Genomic DNA, 20443 nt, shown 5'->3' with positions numbered 1-20443 from the left:
TATATATATATATATATATATATATATATATATATATATGTATACATGTATACATGTATACATGTATACATGTATACATGTATACATGTATACATGTATACATGTATACATGTATACATGTATACATGTATACATGTATACATGTATACATGTATATATGTATATATATATATATATATATATATATATATATATATATATATATATATATATATATATATATATATATATATATATATATATATATATATATATATGTATGTATTTTCCATAGATTATATATATTGTTACGGATTCGTCACTTCCGTTGTGGTGGTTTTCATCCACTGTAAATATTTATAATTCCATGTACTATTATTGTTTTCAAAAGGTTTATTGTTCATGAACTGTTTTCAAAAGGTAAAAAAGTTAATGTTAAAAGAAACAGGAAACCGGATCGGGAACCGGACGACGAAGAGGAAGAGGAGAAAAAGAGGGCGGAGCGAGGGAGTCGGACAAGAAGGAGCCGAACTATTTGCGGTCTGGAGCGAACGTTGGCGAACAACAGTCACTAGCGAACTTTCGGGTTTCCTAGGAAAGGGATTCCTGCGACAGAGTGGTTATCGCTGTGACAGATTAACCTGCGTGTCAGGATTTGCAATCGATTCAGGAGAGAATCATCGTCGTGCTGGTGCGCCACGAGACCGGGCCGTCGGCTGTTTTGACTCGCGCCGGACTTGCGCTTCGCTCACGGTTTCTTCTCCCTTCGACCATTTTCACCGCATTCAGCCGTGGATCTGGCGTGTGTGTGTGTGTGACGTGGCTTTTTGAAGGTTAATACGTCCATACCCGAGGGTGTGACTTCCCCGTCACCTGGAGGGCGCCTTTGGATTTCCCAGTCGCCTTGAGGGCGCCTTTGTATAGCTTCGGCTGGGTGACTGTACTTGCCATCCGCACGGGATTCTGGTCTCGATTGGACATTGCTCTGGCGATCACTGGAGCGAATCAACGTTGGCTTGAAGCCGGGAATAAGAGACATTGGGGATGTTCTTGTTTCACTCACTTGGAGCACAGTGAGTTATATATTACAAAACTGATGGTACCATCATAGGACATATTGATTGTACTTTTGAATACTATTATTGTTGTACTGTTATTCTTGTGTGATCTTAATACAATATTTGTTTGTGAGTAACAATTGGGGTCGCTTCTCCATTGATCTTTGACATACAGAATAACACATTTTTCTGCCGTGACTCCTCTCGGGGCTCGGAGGTACACCGTGACCAGGGGGTCGGGGAGGAGCACGTAACAATATCCTCTTCAAATTTTATGTGTATATATATATCGTGGTGTGAGATTTCTTCTTTTTTTTTACAAAGTTAATGAAAACGAAATACAGTCAGACCCCGCTATTTGCGGTTGATAAAATGTGACCTGTTTCTTTGTTCATGGAAAAGTGGCCCGCAAATTCGCAGTTTTTTTCCTATTTGCGGCTGTGTTCTGCGAATTTTCGGTTTTTCAGGGGCACAAAAAACAAATTTCCACACGCCGCTAGCTTGACACATTTATAAAACCCATCTTTCACTAGACATGCACAAAGCAACTTGACATAAGCAAAAAACATCTTCTACGAGCCGCGAGCATGGCCTGCTTATACATTCGCTGCCGTGTGCTTCGCGTTTTCGTCGACATTCGCGGGATTTGCCTCACCATTTGCGGGATTATCGCCAACATTCGCAGGTTTTCTCTTGCCATTTGCGGGATTATCGCCGACATTCACAGGTTTTGTCTTGTCATTTCCATGACTTTCATTGACCTTCGCGGATTATCGTTTACATTCTCAGGATTTGCCTCACCATTCGCAGATTTTGCCTCTCTATTCGCAGTTTGATCCTCTCTATTCATGGATTTTCGTGACTCGGGAACCTATCCCCCCTTTTTCCATGGAAACAATGCTCCCTCTATTCGCAGTTTCTCAATTCGTGCCATTTTCCAGGAACATAACCCCCGCGAATAGTGCGGTCCCACGATACAGAAATATCAAATTTACATTTTTCAGCCCCCAAAGACTTCATAGAAGCGCCTTTGGCAGTGTTTACAGCTTCAAATCATCTTGGGAATGTGTGTGTTAGCTTTGCACATCTGGATATTGGGAGTTTCTCCCATTCTTCCTTGCAGATTTGCTCAAGGTCTGTCAAGTTTGATTTGGAGTGTCGGTGAATGGCAATCTTCAAGTTTTTCCATATATTTTCAATGGGATTCAAATCTGATCTTTGACTGGGCCACTCAAGTACTTTCACGTTCTTGTTCTGAAACCATTCCAGTGTTGCTTTCGTTGTATGCTTGAGGCCATAGTCCTGTTTCAACATAAATCTTTGCTGCAGTCTAAGGTCTTTTGCACTCTGAAGCAGGTTCTCCTCAAAGATTTGCCTGTATTTGGCTCCATTCATTGTTCTCTCTATCCTTACAAGTTTCCCAGTGAGTCCCTCCTGCTAAAAGCATCCCCATAGCATGATGCTGCCACCACCATGCTTCGTGATAGGGATGGCGTTAGATTGGTGATGAGCTGTGCTCGGTTTCTGCCAGATGTAGTGCTTTTCATTCAGACCAAAGAGTTCAATTTTCGTCTCATCAGACCACAGAATATTTTGCAGGACAGTTCCTGCTCTGCTCTGTCAACTGCATGTTTTAAGCACTGTCAACTGTGGGTACTTATATAGAAAGGTGTGTTTCTTTCTAAATCATGTCCAATCAATTGAATTGGCCACAGGTGGACTCCATTCAATTTGTAGAGACATCTCAAGGGTAATCAAAGGAAATTGGATGCACCTGAGCTCAATTTGGAGTGTCATAGCAAAGGGGTTGAATACTTATTGACTCGAGAAATTTAACCTTTCATTTTTAATTGATTTGTAAAAATTTCTGAAAGAAAATTATACTTTGACATTTATTATGTGTAGGTCAAGGACAAAAAAAAATCTCAATTTAATCCATTTTACATTCAGGCTGTAACACAGAAAAAATGTCAAAAAGTCAAGAAAAAAAGAAAATGTGAATACTTTCTGAAGGGTGTGTGTGTGTGTGTGTGTGTGTGTGTGTGTGTGTGTGTGTGTGTGTGTGTGTGTGTGTGTGTGTGTGTGTGTGTGTGTGTGTGTGTACACCGATCGACGAAATTGAACTTTTTCTCTCATCACACTTTTCTAGATCAGCTTTGCACGCTGGTTCTAAATCTATTTTTGGTTTTACTCCAGCACACCTAGTTTTTATGATGAGACCGATCATATTTGATTTATCACAAGAACCAAATACAGATTTAGAACCAGCGTCCCAAGAGCTTTCTGGCCCACCTATAATTATATCTGATGAATATGACTTGGTGGCGAGTGTAATCATATTTTTTTAAAGGCTGAGCTAATCTCCACCAGGTTTTGCAAATGTGCTGGAGATGCCCATGTTCAGGTCAAGGGCTCAACAAAATCGACCCCAATCTCCCACTACCCCCACAAGAGAAGTCTCTATATGTATGTGTTTACATCTGGAAGTCTTAGAAAATATACGGCGAGGCCAATCTCCACCAGATTCTTTATATGTGCAGCGGGTACCCATGTTCAGGTCCAGGGCACAAAAAATTCCCTCAAAGCACCCCCCCCCCCTTCCCCCCCCCCCCCACTCCCCTCAACAAGGAAATTGTATGTATGAGTGTATGCGTCTAAAAATCATGAAAATGAGCTGAACCAATCTCCACCAAATTTTGCTAATACGTTGGGAGTACCTTGGGTCAAATCATGGGTACAACCCCTCCACACATTCCCCCTCCTGTAAGCTCAGAAACACCACAACATCTGATCTCACCATGCTGCATGAGCTAAATAAAGCAGTGGTTCTTAAGCTTTTTAAAGGCTCCGAACCCTAACGAAACCCACCGAACACTCGCGGAACCCCTCAAATTTGACAAACATTTTAAGAAGAATTGCATCTTAATGCATTTTCTGTTCTTCTTTTCGGGAGGCGATCTGGGAAATGCGTGGTTTTGTTTTGGCAAGGGCCACCCTCAAATCATTTTCGCATGCAAGCCTGCTCCTTTTCTTTGTTTTAATGTCCACCAGTTTCGAAAACGCATGCTCGCAGAGATACGTTGTAACGAACGGTGTGAGGATCTCAAGGGCAATTTTAGCGATGTGAGGATACCCTTCCATTTGGTGGCACCAAGACGTTGAGAGCGTTGTTGTGCCGAAGAGTTGTTGTTGAGTCTGGCTCTGCTGAAGTTTGATGAGGTCGTCGAGGTATTGGTCGTTGACATCTGCCATTGCAACGTCGAAAGTAAACGGCTGCCGCACCCATGCTGGGTATTGCTCTTGGTCAGGGAAGTAGCCGTCGAATGACTTTCCCAGCTCATCCAAGTGCGTGGCAATCGCTTGCTTCAGCTCCCCCGGTACAGCAGTGCCTCCAACTTCAGACCCATCTTCGAACCTGCTCACACACTCCTCCAGTAGCGAAAAGTTCACGAAGTTGTCATTCTCTGTTCACCGCCTCCACAACGGTAACTTCTTTCGGAAAGCGCTCAGCTTTTCTTCGGAGTCGATGACATTCACTCCACCTCCCTGCATCTGGCAATTGAGATGATTGAGTGCGTCAAAGATGTCAGCCAAGTACGCCAAGGCGAGGATGAACTCTGACTCTTGGAAGTGCATTGCATGGCAATGCTGGTGTTCTCGCAAAAACAGGGCTAATTCTACATGCAAGGCAAAAACACGGCTCACTACCTTCCCTCGTAATAACCATCGAACATTAGAGTGGTAGAGAAGGACTTCAAATTCAGAGCCGATTTCATTGCACAGCTCCTTGAAGATGCGATGATTCAGAGCACGGCTTCACACGTAATTCACAGTTTCAACGACGATTTTCAGAACATTGGCCAGTTTTGGAGGCAGGGTTTTTGATGCCAGCGTGTGTCTGTGCAGGACGCAGTGCATGACGATGATGTGTGGTACATCGGCCTTCACCAGCGCTCCAAAACCGGAGTTGCATCCCAGCATGGCTGGAGCTCAGTCCGAGCAAACTGCAGACACCATGTTCCACGAGAGGCCGTTGCTTCTGAAGAATTCGTGCACAAGCTTCTTCACGTCAGCTGCCTTTGTCGTTGTTATGAGAGGCTTGCAGAACAGAAAGTCTTCCTTGATCTCGTCTCCTTTGACATAATGCACAAATAAGATGAGCAGGCTCAAATTCGAAACGTCTGTGGTCTCGTCGAGTTGAAGGCTAAATTTTGTCAGGCTCGCGACTAAATCTGCAACTACCTGGGCGAGGCTGTCGTCGCTCATGTCGTCGATTCTGCATCTGATGGTGTCATTTGAGAGTGGAACGAGAGACAACTTGTTTTCAGCAGCTTTTCCCAGCATGATGTTGGCCATCTTCAACGCGGCCGGTTTGATGATTGTCTCGCCAACAGTGTGCGGTTTGCCCTGCTTTGCGATCAGGTACGCAACTTCATACGACGCGGTGAGGATCAGTTTGTCAATTGGAACGAAGCCGAGAGTGGGCAAGGTAGCACTTACGTCGAATCGGACTCTCTTCAATTTGAATTCATCCAGCGTTGCATCTTTTGGCCCGCAAGGCTAATCCCCGCTCTAGCGGGGAAAATGGCCTTAAAACGATCATTCATTCATTCATATTCAGCGTTGTGTCTTTGTACTGCCCCTCGCCATGCAGTTTTTTGAAGTGTGAAGTGTTCCCATAGTTTTGCTGGTGCTAGGCTGGAGTTGCTCAACTTGACATTGCAAAGCATGCATTGAGGACGCTGACTTCCGTCCCGTTCCATCAAACACGTGAGCCCGTACCGCACGTAATCCTCCGACCACTTCCTTTTTTTGCTCGACATACTGCAAAAAAAAAAAAAAAGGAACAAACTGATCTTAATTGAGTTCGGGCAAATAATTATATAACAAAAATTTAAAAAGGAACATGCTTAAATATAATCAGTACCCCTCTGAAAACTGAGAAATTTTAACGAAGAAAACATAACTTATAGTTACAATGACGGGATTTATTATCTGCTCAACTCTATGTCACCTCAAATCCCATTATAATATTACATCGAAAACTGTGAATTGTTAGTTTTGAATTGCGACCAAAGGAGTTATATCACCTCCACCTAATTTTCTGAGTAATTCAATCATATTTTATAATCACCATCCACTTTTGACTTTCATATAACTCCTAACCCGCCTGCATATCCACAAACATTTCCAACTTACTTTTCAATTAATCAGTAACTCCAAAGTAAGGCGCGACCAATGACGTACGGCACACGGCAAGCTAATCGAGGCTATTCACTGGAATTTCCGAACACCTGCAAAGTCTAAAATCCAGTAAGTAAGTAAGCAAGTAAGCACCATCAACAGAATAATTAGCAAGTTGCTCATTGATTCAACTTACTACAGTCAGTGTGAAACAACTTATCTTAAACACAGACCAGAGAAACCATGAATGGGATGGGAATACAATTACAAATAACATTTCCATTCGTTCGTAACATACATAGCAAAATAATAATAATATTAATAATAAGCGTAATTACACATAGATTCAAAATTGATACAAAACTAAAAAAAAACAAATTGCAATGCGTTTCGGTGGACCTCTGCCGAACCCCTGAGACTGGCTCACTGAACCCCTGGGGTTCGGTCGAACCCAGGTTAAGAACCACAGAGCTAAAGGATGAAAATCAATGGTCTTTCTTGGTAAACTGGCTTCCATCGCCAGTGTGGGATAAGGCAGATTCCCCACTCTCCATATCACTTCCTTGCAATCCCACCTACTCCTTACCCTCCCTTCAGCCTGCTCCCAACCCAACCTTATTAGATTCCTCTCAATATCTTTCTTATTCCAAATACATTGTTATCTTGAATCAGCACTGCATGGTTGTCAGTTTGAACCCGACCTATTTATTTTGCACAATTTCATATACCAATAAATGCAATTTACAAATATATTGTATTATCATTATTTTATAATATACTAGCAGAAGTACCCAGCGTTGCTGGGCGGGGGAGGGGGGGAAGGGGAATGGCAGGGGGGGGGGGAAGGCAGGTAGAGGGGAGTAAGGGGTGGGGGGGGAGGCAGGAGAGGAAGGGGGTTAATATATATGCTGGTCTGGTGGGTGAATGTACCATTCATCACGTTTCTGAGTTAAGTGTGATGCCAATCAGGAAGAAGAAGAAGCCGTACTACCAACTTTGTACACTTCCGGAATTGTTTGATTTATTTGTGTTCAAATATCTGGTGATTGTTTTGTATGTATTTATGCGAATGTGTACTTGTATATAACTGTCATTAATTTAAAAAGGCTTCGGCACAATCGAGCGATTTAAAAAAAAAATTCTTTATTTTTACTCCAAAAAAACGATTTTGTTTTTCTATTTTTTTTGTTGTTTTTTCCGTAAAACACTCCCAGGCACTCACTGGTGAACCTCTGAAAGTTTGACGAAGATCCGTTCAGCCATCTCTGAGAAAAATGGCGACACACACACACACACACACACACACACACACACACACACAGACATGTCTCTTTTATAGTAGATTGAGAAAAAATAGTGGCACTATTATGAGGAAATTAAAAATGAGGAAAGGAAGAGAATGGAAAATAATATTGTATGGAAAGGTGGGTTTTTGAGAGGAGTGGAGACAACAGGGAGCGAGGCTTGGGGGAAGATGAGAGTAAGTGGATGGAAGGGATGAAGCATGCGTGGAGCACAAGAGGGATGGAGTGAGATGAGGAGGATTAACAATTCCGCCATACATTTGCACACCTCGTTCGGCTGGTGGTGAACCTCTGCACAGAGGTTCGGTTCGGTTCAGAGGCTAACCCCCACTCTAGCAGGGAAAATGGCCTTAAAATGCATGTTGTTGTTGTTGTTGTGTTCGGCTGGTGGAATAGCTGAGAGGTTGCTTGTGCATTTACGTTAGAGCTGTACAGTGTGGGTTGGGTTCCCGAGCCGACTATGAATCCTTGTTTTGGTGTTCCGCAGGTAGGGCATTGTGCGTCATCACCTCGGATTGATGTCATACCGCTCGTCTCATCTGGCAGCACCTGTGTGCGTTAAGGATCCCCTTGTGGCACCCTGAGAAAAAAAAAATCCAATTTAATACCAAATCACAATTGGTCGAATGTCAGGCCTGGCAAGCCAATTTGCGAAAGGTTTGGGCTAGTCTTGCATGTTCTTTGAGCAGTCCATCCCAATCTAATGTGACACGGCTTATGTTGACGATGATGGCAATTTGTGTACATAATCAATAATTGATAAACCCGACAAGGATTTAAGGAATTGAATGATCAGTCAAATGGTATTTTTGTTTCCTCATCTATCTATAATTCCAGTAATCTCTGTGTGTCTGTGTGTTTGTGTGTTTGTGTGTTTGTCTGTGACCGCTGTTTCTCGACAACCACGGGTCCGATATACTTGAAACTTGCCAGGTATATTGCTGGGGACCCGAGGATGTGCCTTTTCAAGGTTTCATATTAATCGGACAAGTAGTTACCGAGCTATGGCGATTTCTTTACCAAACTCCGCAAGCCGTTCGCTTTGGACCAAACCATTTCATGTAAATAGAGGGGGGGGGGATTGTCACCGTACTCGCAAGCCGTTCGCTTTGGACCAAACCATTTCATGTAAATAGAGGGGGGGGGATTGTCACCGTACTCGCAAGCCGTTCGCTTTGGACCAAACCATTTCATGTAAATAGAGGGGGGGGGATTGTCACCGTACTCGCAAGCCGTTCGCTTTGGCTTTGCGAATGGACCAAACCATTTCATGTAAATAGAGGGGGGGGGATATAATTTTAGATATATATATAGTACGGGCATGCCCTAGTATTGTAAAAATGGTTACCATGCTCGTGATACATGTATTTTTATTATTTGGCTAAATATGAACCAAAGATGAATCCATGGAAGGAAGAAAATAAGGAAGGAAGGAGCTATTCTAATATGATCTCCCAATGGTGGAACATCATTCGTACAACATTCATTCATTCAGCTGTTCACCACGACCCCATATGTACCATACACTTGATTTATTTTACCCCAAATGACTCCATTCCCAAGCACTTCCATTTTTCCAGGTTATTGGGATTTCTCCCTCTCCCTCACCTACAGTATTTTAATTCCTTATTTGCTGGTTGGTTTGTTACCTTCGCAACCGAAGATGCACGGAGGTTATGTTTTCACCCCTGTCTGTGTATTTGTCTGTGAGTATAGGGTATCTCAAATTATGGATGGATTCGGACAAAACTTTGTGGACAGGTTGCATGTGTGACGAGGACGAATTCATTAGGTTTTCGTGAAGATCCACCAATTTTTAAGTGATTCTTCACCATTGAGGGATCGGGTGAAAAGCGATATACAACATGATATTTAAAAAGTTATGGGCGAGTTATTACTAAACTTGGTGGATGAGTTGTTTGGTGACGAGAACAAGCCGATTAGGTTTTGGTTCAGGTCCGGATCCAGATCCGGCCTATCAGTGGACACAAACCATAAACTGTTCAACATGGCGGAGATATGCTGTCTCCCGAGTGTCGTTCTAGTTTGTTTTATGTTTCATCCCCACTTTCCCCTTCTTCTTCTTCTGTGTTTCATTCAGTTTGTGTTTCATTCAGTTTGCGTGCAACTTGTGTGATTCATTCAGTTTGTGTGCAGCTTGTGTGATTCATTCCGTTTGAGCGCAGCCTGTGTGTTTAATTGGGTTTGTGTGCAGCTTGTGTGTTTCATTCAGCTTGTGTGCAGCTTGTGTGATTCATTCAGATTTAGTGCAGCTTGTGTGATTCATTCAGTTTGTGTGCAGCTTGTGTGTTTCATTGGGTTTGTGTGCAGCTTGTGTGATTCATTCAGTTTGTGTGCAGCTTGTGTGATTCATTCAGATTTAGTGCAGCTTGTGTGATTCATTCCGTTTGTGTGCAGCTTGTGTGTTTTATTGGGTTTGTGTGCAGCTTGTGTTTCATTCAGTTTGAGTGCAGCTTGTGTGTTTCATTGGGTTTGTGTGCAGCTTGTGTGATTCATTCAGTTTGTGTGCAGCTTGTGTGATTCATTCAGATTTAGTGCAGCTTGTGTGATTCATTCAGTTTGTGTGCAGCTTGTGTGTTTCATTGGGTTTGTGTGCAGCTTGTGTGTTTCATTGGGTTTGTGTGCAGCTTGTGTGATTCATTCAGTTTGTGTGCAGCTTGTGTGATTCATTCAGATTTAGTGCAGCTTGTGTGATTCATTCCGTTTGTGTGCAGCTTGTGTGTTTTATTGGGTTTGTGTGCAGCTTGTGTTTCATTCAGTTTGAGTGCAGCTTGTGTGTTTCATTGGGTTTGTGTGCAGCTTGTGTGTTTCATTCAATTTGTGTGCAGCTTGTGTGATTCATTCAGGTTGTGTGCAGCTTGTGTGATTCATTCAGGTTGTGTGCAGCTTGTGTGATTCATTCAGTTTGTGTGCAGCTTGTGTGTTTAATTGGGTTTGTGTGCAGCTTGTGATTCATTCAGTTTGTGTGCAGCTTGTGTGATTCATTCAGGTTGTGTGCAGCTTGTGTGATTCATTCAGGTTGTGTGCAGCTTGTGTGATTCATTCAGTTTGTGTGCAGCTTGTGTGTTTAATTGGGTTTGTGTGCAGCTTGTGATTCATTCAGCTTGTGTGCAGCTTGTGTGATTCATTCAGGTTGTGTGCAGCTTGTGTGATTCATTCAGTTTGTGTGCAGCTTGTGTGTTTAATTGGGTTTGTGTGCAGCTTGTGATTCATTCAGTTTGTGTGCAGCTTGTGTGATTCATTCAGGTTGTGTGCAGCTTGTGTGATTCATTCAGGTTGTGTGCAGCTTGTGTGATTCATTCAGTTTGTGTGCAGCTTGTGTGATTAATTGGGTTTGTGTGCAGCTTGTTGACCCCCATGTGTCCTTCTCACCCACCCCTTGTTCTCACTTCTATTCTTGTGTTGGTGTGTCCTCCCTTCCATTTTGTTCCCTTCCGTTTCGCTCCAGCTCTTCCACAAACCTCATTCGTGTGTACACAAAGGTGGTATTGGTGAAGGAGTGAAATAAAGGAAAATTTCTGAAACATTGACAAGCACAACTTACTCCCCTTACATGAATTCAATCACCATGGTCAGTTGACCTTGTTGATCTTCACACAGGTACTTTGATTTGAGTATAAAAGTAGAAGGAAATTCATATCCAGATGTCCGTCCAAAAATGATCAGATTCCATCTGGTTGATGCATCAAGAGGCACGGCCAGACCACCACATCATTTGGCCCGAGTACCGACAGAGTCTTTTCAAAAAGTATTGTGTGATCTTTCACATTCACAAGCAAATGCTAACGAATGGCACAGGTGGCTTAACATGTCTGAAGGATGAAGTCCTTCATTTACCTGCCTCAGGAGAGTACCAAGATGGCAGTTTGGAATAATACCAGGAATCAAACCCACACTATGTGGCTCAGCTGATGAGACAAACCAGACTCCTCCACTGTTCAATGTATACCCACCACTACACCCTTACCTGCCTCCCCCCCAATGCTCATTTTACCCATTTCTCATGTCATAGCAGGTTTGCAACAGCAACCACAACTGCCACTGTGACGAACACTGGGCACCACCGCACTGTGAAAATCCTGGCCATGGCGGAAGCATAGACAGCGGACCTATTCGTCCATCCCGTGAGTTTATTCTCCCCATTAAAGAAGCTCTTGGCTCGTCGCAGAGAGACGAAACGATCCTGCATTCGATAATCCCGTAATGTCTCGCTCTGTTCCGACAGGTGAACGAGAGCTCACGATTGCTTTGCTGCTTACCTTTTTCCTTGTGCTTCCGTCGTTGGGACTGCTCATGTATATTTGCTACCGTAAGCGCCTGACCTTGTGGGAGCAGTGTCAAAAGCGCAAGAACCGTGTCCTGCAGGCCTTCAGGTAACCACAGATACTTCACAAGTAACATCTCAGGTTAAATTGGAGCATACATCTTCAAGACCGTTTTTTTGATGACTCTCCTTACAAAAATCTGCCATTTTGTCCATGACATCTGGTAGATATCTGATGTCTCTTCGGATGTCATGAGCAAATTGTCTTAAGGGTCAGAATGTCATTCCACTCACCTTTTCATTGTCAGGTGAATATAAGGTTTGTATTATGGATATCGGCTGCCTTTTGCACCTTCTTGCATGTGAAATTTTGCTTGGCTGTGTTTAGGGACAGCGCACAAGAGAAGGGACGAGTCGCTCGAGTGGACAAGTCTGACAACCCAGGAAAGCGTCCACGCATTGCCACTGTGATCCATGAAGACATCCAGTTGGTGAGCCGTTCGGTATCGTGAGACGATTCAGTTGTTCATATACTGTATGCGTGCAGAGTCTCAGTGGTTGTTGCGTTTTCCTTCCTAATCAGATGGAGAACCATGAAATGGCAAGACCATTTCATCAAAAGGGCCCTTTGCCCCATAATGGGCAACTCAGAAAGATAGGGCGGCCTAGCGCTACCATTTGCGCTCCAGCTTGCAGAGAGGTCAGAAAAGGTCCACCAAGGCCAACCCGACCTTTGGCTTCAACACCGATGACTGTTCGTGCTAAACAAGCACGACCAGCGAGACCATCTCTCCCGAGCAGCGGTCTAAGTAGTCCAGAGGCCATGGTAAAGCTCTTTATTTTTGGATGATGGATTCCTATTCTCAACACACACACACACACACACACACACACACACACACACACACATACACACACACACACACACACACCACATCACCCACACACCAGTTGTATTTTTTCATATAAAGGTGATCATCACAATTAAAACAAGCATTCTGAGTATTGCGCTGCAATACATGTCCCCTACCAAAGTTCAAAGTGCCATAACTTTGTCAAAAATGATCGAATATGCAAATTTATGCAAGGTTGATGCTGGTTTTCAAACTTGATATGAGGTATGCTGAGACATGTGTGTCACGCCTCGCCTCGTTGATAAGCCCGCAAGGTCGCTCCGTGGAGCGGCCTGCACGTATTGCACTGTGTGAATTATATAAATTATTACCAACTCACGGCCTGAGGTACTGGCGATTCAAGAGATATCCATTTTTAAAAAATATTTTCGTTTAATTAACGATATCTGCCAAACCACGTGCCCTATCGCAAATTCCAAAAGGACATTTTAGTAGACTGACATGCTGAACAGATTTGTGAAGTTTCCCCTCGATTGGATCAAAAATGAGGGAGGAGCTCGGTTTTAAATGTTCATGCTTAAAAACTTCATAACTCTGAAACCATGTGACGCATGACGTCATGCTCGCTGACTTTTTTGTTCGTCATGGGTATGCGATTCTGCCTGCAAAGTTTGGCCTCGATCTGTTCAGCCGTTGCAGAGAAAAAGGGGTTTTCATGTTTTCACGAAAAACAATATGGCGGCCGAACCACGTGACCTGTGACGTCATAATTACCTTTAAAATATTCCACAGACCGAGTCCATCATATGGTGAAAATTTTATCTCAATCGGTGCTATTATTGCAGAGAAATTGGTTTTTAAAGGAAATTAAAACTTAAAATGGCACTGAGTTAAGGATCATCAGAATTATCAGAATTCCCAGAGTTCAAAGTGCCATAACTTTGTTAAAAATGACCGAAACGTCGTGAAGTTCGAACTTGACCTGTAACTTATCATGAGGAAACCATGTACCAAGTTTGAAATCATTAGCATTAAGCGTTTAGAAAAAAAGTCCGGAAAACTGTTCTTTGCGTGACGGACTGACAGACTGACGGACTGACGGACTGACGGATGGAGGGACGGCGTGCAAACCTATAGTCCCCTCCGGTGTACACCGGTAGGGGACTAATTAATTGATTGAGCAGCATTGGCTCTTCATGGTGCATAAAATGAACAGTTAAAATATGTTGTACATGATAGGGCTGGCAGAATGGCCTATGGGTACGCACGCTCGCCTCTAAGCTGCCGAGCCTGGGTTTGAATACAAACTGTCATCCTGGTGTTTCACATGCAGGGCCAGTCATACATGTGCGCACCACCCCCCAGAAAGGATGTTAAGCTTGAACACCCGTCTGCCAGCACTGCTCATTGGATGATGTTGAAGTGTGGTGCTGCGCACACAACTTGCTTGCCAATGAGGTAGGCCACAACCCGTTTGATAAAACCAAAAGAGTCTTTATTACGAAAGCTCGAACTGCAGCACTGAGCGGGCTTGAGCTTAGAGCCCGCATATATGTGCCGAGGCCATGCCTAGTCCCCGGGCGTGGCCGATCGGTCGAAGGGCGGGGCATGTACCATCGGTCCCCGCCTGGGCGCTCGCGCCACCCACTGGTGCGCGGAATTATTACCCCTTGTGCCCGCCACACGCGCCCCCCCCCCCCCCCCCAGAATTCCCGCGCACCTGAAGGGTGAGTTTGCGGGGAAGCCGGATGACCCGGCCGAAACGCCCCCTGGCGATGGGTGCAGGGCTGGGGGGTAGCGGGCCGGCGGGGCTGGGGGGTGCCGGGGGTCCGACCGCCGGGGGGCGGCCTCGACGCGGAGGCAGAGCTGCTGGCGGGGGTGCCGGGGGTCCGACCGCCGGGTGGCAGCCCCGACGCGGAGGCAGAGCTGCTGGCGGGGGGTGGTCCAGATCGAGGTGGGCCGGCTTGAGGCGGTCCATGGAAATGCGATCCGGGGCACCGCCGATGTCGACCGTGAAAAATTTGACCCCGGTCTCCAGCACGCGGAAGGGCCCGTCGTACGGGGGCCGTAGCGGTGCCCGGCGGTGGGCGTCGTGCCGGATGAACACGTACTTTGCCGTGCGAAGCTCCGGGGCGACGTGGGAAGGCGGGCAACCATGGTGTGCCATTGGCACCAGGGCGAACCTCCGGGCGGTCTCCTGAAGGGCGGAGCGCTGTTGCGCCGTGGACCAAGGAGCCGTGGAGTCGGGGATAAATTCACCCGGTACCCGCAGTGGTTGCCCGAAGACCAGCTCCGCCGAGGACGCACGCAGGTCGTCCTTGGGCGCCGTCCTGAGGCCCAGCAGGACCCAGGGGAGCCTGTCGACCCAGCTGCCGTCGCGGAGGCTGGCCCGGAGCGCGGCCTTCATGGAGCGATGAAAGCGCTCGCACAGGCCATTGGCCTGGGGGTGGTAGGCCGTGGTGTGGTGTAGCTTCACCCCGAGCCCTTGCGCCACCGCAGCCCAGAGCTCCGAGGTGAACTGGGGGCCGCGGTCGGACGAGATGTCCGAGGGGGCACCGAACCGGGCAACCCAAGTGGCGATAAAGGCTTGCGCCACCTCAGCCGCAGACGTCGCCGCCAATGGGACGGCCTCCGGCCACCGCGTGGTGCGGTCGACCATGGTGAGGAGGTGGGTGAACCCTTGCGAGGGGGGCAGAGGTCCCACCAAGTCGACGTGCACGTGGTCGAACCGCCGCTCGGGCACCGTAAATGGGGCCAATGGTGCCTGGGTGTGGTGGTGGACCTTTGCGCGCTGGCACGTGAGGTACGTCCTGGCCCAGTCGCGGACGTCCTTCCTGAGGCCATGCCAGACGAACTTCGCCCCGACGAGTTTCTGGGATGCCCTCGCGCCAGGGTGGGACAGGCCGTGGATGGCGACGAACACTGGGCACTGCCAGCCAGCGGGCACGATGGGGCGAGGCCGGCCGAGGGAGACGTCGCATAGGAGGGCCGTGCCCACGGCGTCGAACGGCACCTCGGTGACGCGGAGGCCCGTGACGGCGGTCCGCAAGGCCTGGACGACGGGGTCGGCGGTCTGGGCCTCCGCCATCCGGGCATAGTCGACCCCGAGGTGGATCGCGTGCACGACGGACCGGGAAAGGCAATCCGCCACCGGGTTGTCCTTACCCGCCACGTGACGGATGTCCATCGTGTACTCGGACACGGCAGAGAGGTGGCGCTGCTGCCGTGCCGACCATGGCTCGGCGACCTTGGCCATCGTGAACACAAGGGGCTTGTGGTCAACGAAGGCCGTGAACGGGCGGCCCTCCAGCAGATGGCGGAAGTGTCGGACCGCCAGGTGGAGCCCGAGCAACTCGCGGTCGAAGGTGCTGTACCGGCGTTCGTGCGGGCGAAGCTGCCGGCTGAAAAACGCCAGTGGTTGCCAAGCACCACGTACCCATTGCTCGTGCACCACGCCCACTGCGTAGTCCGACGCGTCGGTGGTGAGGGTGATCGGTGCATCGGGCGCTGGGTGCGCCAGCATGGTGGCGTCGGCCAGAGCCAGCTTTGCGCCCGCGAACGCCGCGGCCATCGGCTCCGACCATGCGATGTCACCTTTGCCCGGCTTGCCCCGAAGGGCCTCGTGCAAGGGGCGGAGGAGCTGGGCGACGTGGGGCATGAAGCGGTGGTAAAAGTTTACCATGCCCAGGAACTCCTGGAGCCCCTTGATCGTGCGGGGCCGCGGGAAATCCCTGACCGCCTCCACCTTGGCCGGTAAAGGGACGGCCCTGTGCTCGGTGATGCGGTGCCCCAAGAAGTCAATGGTGGCGACGCAGAAACGGCACTTGGCGGGGTTGATGATTATGCCATGCTGGCCCAGGTGTTCGAAAAGCGTGCGGAGGTGGAGCAGGTGCTCCTCCCGGGATGCGCTCGCGATGAGGATGTCGTCCAGGTAGACAAACAGGAAAGGTAAGTCATGCAAGATGCTATCCATAAGCCGCTGGAACGCCTGAGCCGCATTCTTCAACCTGAAGGGCATCCGTAGGAATTGGAAGAGGCCGAAAGGGGTGATGACGGCCGTCTTTGGGACGTCGTCCGGTTGGACTGGGACCTGATGGTAGCCCCGGATGAGGTCCACCTTAGAAAACACGGTCGTGTTGGCCAACCGGGCGGAAAAGTCCTGAATGTGTGGGACCGGGTAGCGGTCGGGGGTGGTGGCATCGTTGAGCCGGCGGTAGTCCCCGCACGGCCACCATCCCCCGCCGGGCTTCAGCACGATGTGCAGCGGCGAAGCCCAAGCGCTGTTGGAGCGCCGTACGATCCCCAGCCGCTCCAGCGTGGCGAACTCCACTTTCGCCACCGCGAGCTTCGTGGGCTCGAGTTGGCGTGCCCGGGCATAGACCGGCGGCCCGACCATGGGGATGTGGTGCTCCACCCCGTGTTTAACGGCCACCGCTGAGAACGTGGGCCGCGTGAGGACCGGGAAACTGGCGAGGAGGCTGGTAAAGTCGTCCGCTGCCGGAAGCGTGCAAACTAAACTCGCCGGGACGGAACCCTCCAGCAAGCCGCTTGGCAAGCCGCTCGGTGAGCCGCTCAGTGAGCCGCTCAATGATCCGCTCAGCGAACAAGCGAGCGAGCTAAAAGTTTCGGCCTGGACGAGCCGTCTGCGCTTCACGTCGACCAACAACCCATTCACGCCAAGCAATGCCATTGGCACGCTGGCGGTCAGGAACGACCATTGAAAGCGCTGCCCTCCGAACCGCAGGGAGAGGCAGCGCTTCCCGAATGTGCGGATGGGTGTACCATTGGCGGCAAGCAATGTGGGGCCCCGGCCCGCGGTTCGCTTGTCTGACGTGGAGGCGGGGATGACGCTTACCTGTGCTCCTGTATCGCAGAGGAAATGGCGCCCGGACAAGGTGTCCGTAATGAATAGGAGGCTGCCAGAATGGCCGACACTCAGGGCCGCTAATGAGCGCCAGCCTGGTCATTTCCCGACTTGTGAAAAGAGCACGGCGGGCGACACGTCCTAGCCTTGTGGCCGAACCTGGCGTGGAAATAGCACCAGGCTTGCGGCGGTGGGGGCGTCGGCGGCCGCGGCGGCCACGGTTTTCTCGGCGGCGGTGGTGGTGGGCGGGGCGCGGCAGCGGCCACGAGGGACGCTGTAGCATCTGCCTCGGGATCCACGATGGCAGCACCGTAACTCGACCGCGTGTCGCAAGCCGCGAAGAACTTGTCGGCCTCTATGGCCAGGGCGCGGGGTTCCCTTATTTTGGAACCGGCCAGCGCGAGGCGTACCTGTAGAGGTAGCTGGCGTAGGAAAAGCGCCCGGAATAAGAAATCCAGGGCTTGGTCACCCAGCAGCGACAGCATATAATCCATCCGCACGGATAGTCGTGTGTCGCCGAGTTCGGGAAGGTCCAGGAGGCGGTCGGCCCGTTCGATCTCCGTGAGGCCGAACATGGCGATGAGGAGACGTTTGATCACCTCGTACTTGTGGTCGACCGGCGGGTGCCGCAGGATGGACACGACTCGGGCGGCATTGTCGGGCCCGAGGGAGGCGACCACGTGGTAGTAACGGGTCTCGTCCGCCATTATGCCTCGAAGCTGAAATTGCGCTTCGGCCTGCACGAACCACACGTCGGCCTGTGCTTCCCAAAACTCTGGGAGTTTTACTGCGACGGCGTTGTTGGCCATGGCGCGTTCGGTGGTCAGCAACGGCTGAACCAATCTGGGTCACCAGTGAAGTGTGGTGCTGCGCACACAACTTGCTTGCCAAAGAGGTAGGCCACAACGCGTTTGATAAAACCAAAAGAGTCTTTATTACGTAAGCTCGAACTGCAGCACTGAGCGGGCTCGAGCTTAGAGCCCGCATATATGTGCCGAGGCCATGCCTAGTCCCCGGGCGTGGCCGATCGGTCGAAGGGCGGGGCATGTACCATCGGTCCCCGCCTGGGCGCTCGCGCCACCCACTGGTGCACGGAATTATTACCCCTTGTGCCCGCCACAATGTTACAGATCCCTGTGTTTGCTCATTGGATGGACATCCCACGGTGTCCTTCGAAATGAGTAGGTGATTTATTTCCCGGCACGTTGAACAAATTAGTAACTCCTGCCTTGACTCTCTGATGGGAAGGCAACGACAAATCGCCTAGCATAACCTAGGCCACTGCTCCGGAAACACTGCCACTCCGTAAAGAGTATGTTGTAGGGGCTGTGCTCCCACGTCAATCGGAAGAATGGACGCGACAAAAAGCTGGAATTCGTCCGAGTTTCTTTATTGTCACAAAACAACTCGGGTACTCTTAAAAGCCCGTTTATCGGGCAGCAATATATATACACACATTATCCCGGAGCGTTTGCCCGGGAAAGGCGAGAGGGGGCGTGGCCGGGCGTCCTGGCCGCGGCCTGGCAAGTCGAGGGCGGGCATGCCCGGGCATGCCCGGGCGTCCCGGACGCGGCCTGGCAAGTCGAGAGCGGGCGTGGCCGGGCGTGCCCGGGCATGCCCAGGCTTCCCGGCCGAGGCCGGCAAGTTGAGCGCGGGCCTGCCTGGGCGTCCTGGACGAGCCCGGCATGGTGATCGCTCCGCGTCCTTGGTAGGTGCAAGGCGATTGTGTAAACCCAGCGGTAGCCGCTACACACGTCCCCCCAGAATCGACTTGCACCAGCAGGGTCAATTTGAGGGGGGTCCTGATGACCCGGCCAAAGCGACCCCTGGCGGGTCGTGGGGGGGGGGGGGGGTCTGGTGTGGTGGTGGGCGGTCGAGTGGGGGGCACCGTGGACGGGGGGCGGCCTCGCCGCGGCGGAAGGGCCAACCGTGGCGGTTGGTCGATGTCCATGTGCGCCGGCTTGAGGCGGTCCACCGCAATCCGGTCCGACCTGCCGCCGATGTCGATGACGAACGACTTGTCGTCCCATCGCAGGACCCGGAAGGGCCCGTCGTACGGCGGCCGCAGTGGCCCCCGATGTGCGTCATGACGCACAAAAACGTACTCCGCTGTGCGAAGCGCTGGGGGGGACGTAGGACTGGGGGTCACCGTGGTAGGATGTTGGCACGGGGGCAAACCGCCGGGCGGCCTCCTGGAGGTCCGAGCGCTGGTGAGCTGCGGACCAGGGACTGGTAGCGTCGGGCACGAATTTGCCCGGGACACGTAGCGCCTGGCCGTAGACAAGCTCGGTGGTGGATGCCCGGAGGTCCTCCTTGGGGGCCGTGCGGAGGCCCAAAAGGACCCACGGCAGCCGGTCGGCCCAACCGCCGTCTTGAAGGCCGGCCATGAGCGTGGCCTTCATGGAGCGGTGGAATCGCTCGCACAACCCGTTGGCTTGGGGGTGGTAGGCCGTAGTATGGTGGAGCTTGACCCCCAGGTTGCGGGCGACCGCGCCCCACAGCTCGGAGGTGAACTGCGGTCCGCGGTCCGACGAGATGTCCGCCGGTGCGCCGAAGCGGGCGACCCAGGTGGCGATGAAAGCCTGCGCCACGTCGGCGGTGGTGGTGGAGACAAGGGGAACGGCCTCCGGCCACCTGCTGGTCCTGTCCACCATGGTGAGCAGGTGTGTGAACCCCCGTGATGGGGGGAGGGGGCCCACCAGATCCACGTTGACGTGGTCGAAACGTCGTTCGGGCACGGTGAAAGGTGCCAGCGGGGCCTGGGTGTGTCGGTGGACCTTGGCCTGTTGGCAGGCTGTGCAGGTGCTGGTCCAATCGCGGACGTCCCGTCGAAGGCCGTGCCAGATGAATCACGCCGACACCAGCTTCTGGGAAGCTTTCCGGCCCGGGTGGGAAAGGCCGTGGAGGGAGGCGAA

At 50.2% G+C, this 20443-nt stretch overlaps 1 protein-coding gene across 1 annotated transcript in view; it reads left to right on the top strand.

Annotated features, from left to right (window-relative positions):
- LOC144891184 (disintegrin and metalloproteinase domain-containing protein 9-like) overlaps positions 1 to 20443 on the top strand; it is a 76583-nt gene that overhangs the window by 44382 nt on the left and 11758 nt on the right. The window contains exons 4-7 of the mRNA XM_078773545.1: positions 11559 to 11670; positions 11772 to 11919; positions 12199 to 12301; positions 12394 to 12636. Coding sequence (XP_078629671.1) covers positions 11559 to 11670; positions 11772 to 11919; positions 12199 to 12301; positions 12394 to 12636 — 606 coding nt within the window. The remainder of the gene's footprint in view (positions 1 to 11558; positions 11671 to 11771; positions 11920 to 12198; positions 12302 to 12393; positions 12637 to 20443) is intronic.

This window comes from Myxine glutinosa, chromosome 3, assembly GCF_964187855.1.
Source record: "Myxine glutinosa chromosome 3, kmMyxGlut1.1, whole genome shotgun sequence".
Classification (NCBI taxonomy): Eukaryota; Metazoa; Chordata; class Myxini; order Myxiniformes; family Myxinidae; genus Myxine; species Myxine glutinosa.
The sequence above is the reverse complement of the archived record's forward strand: the minus strand, read 5'-3'. Positions and strand labels throughout refer to the sequence as shown.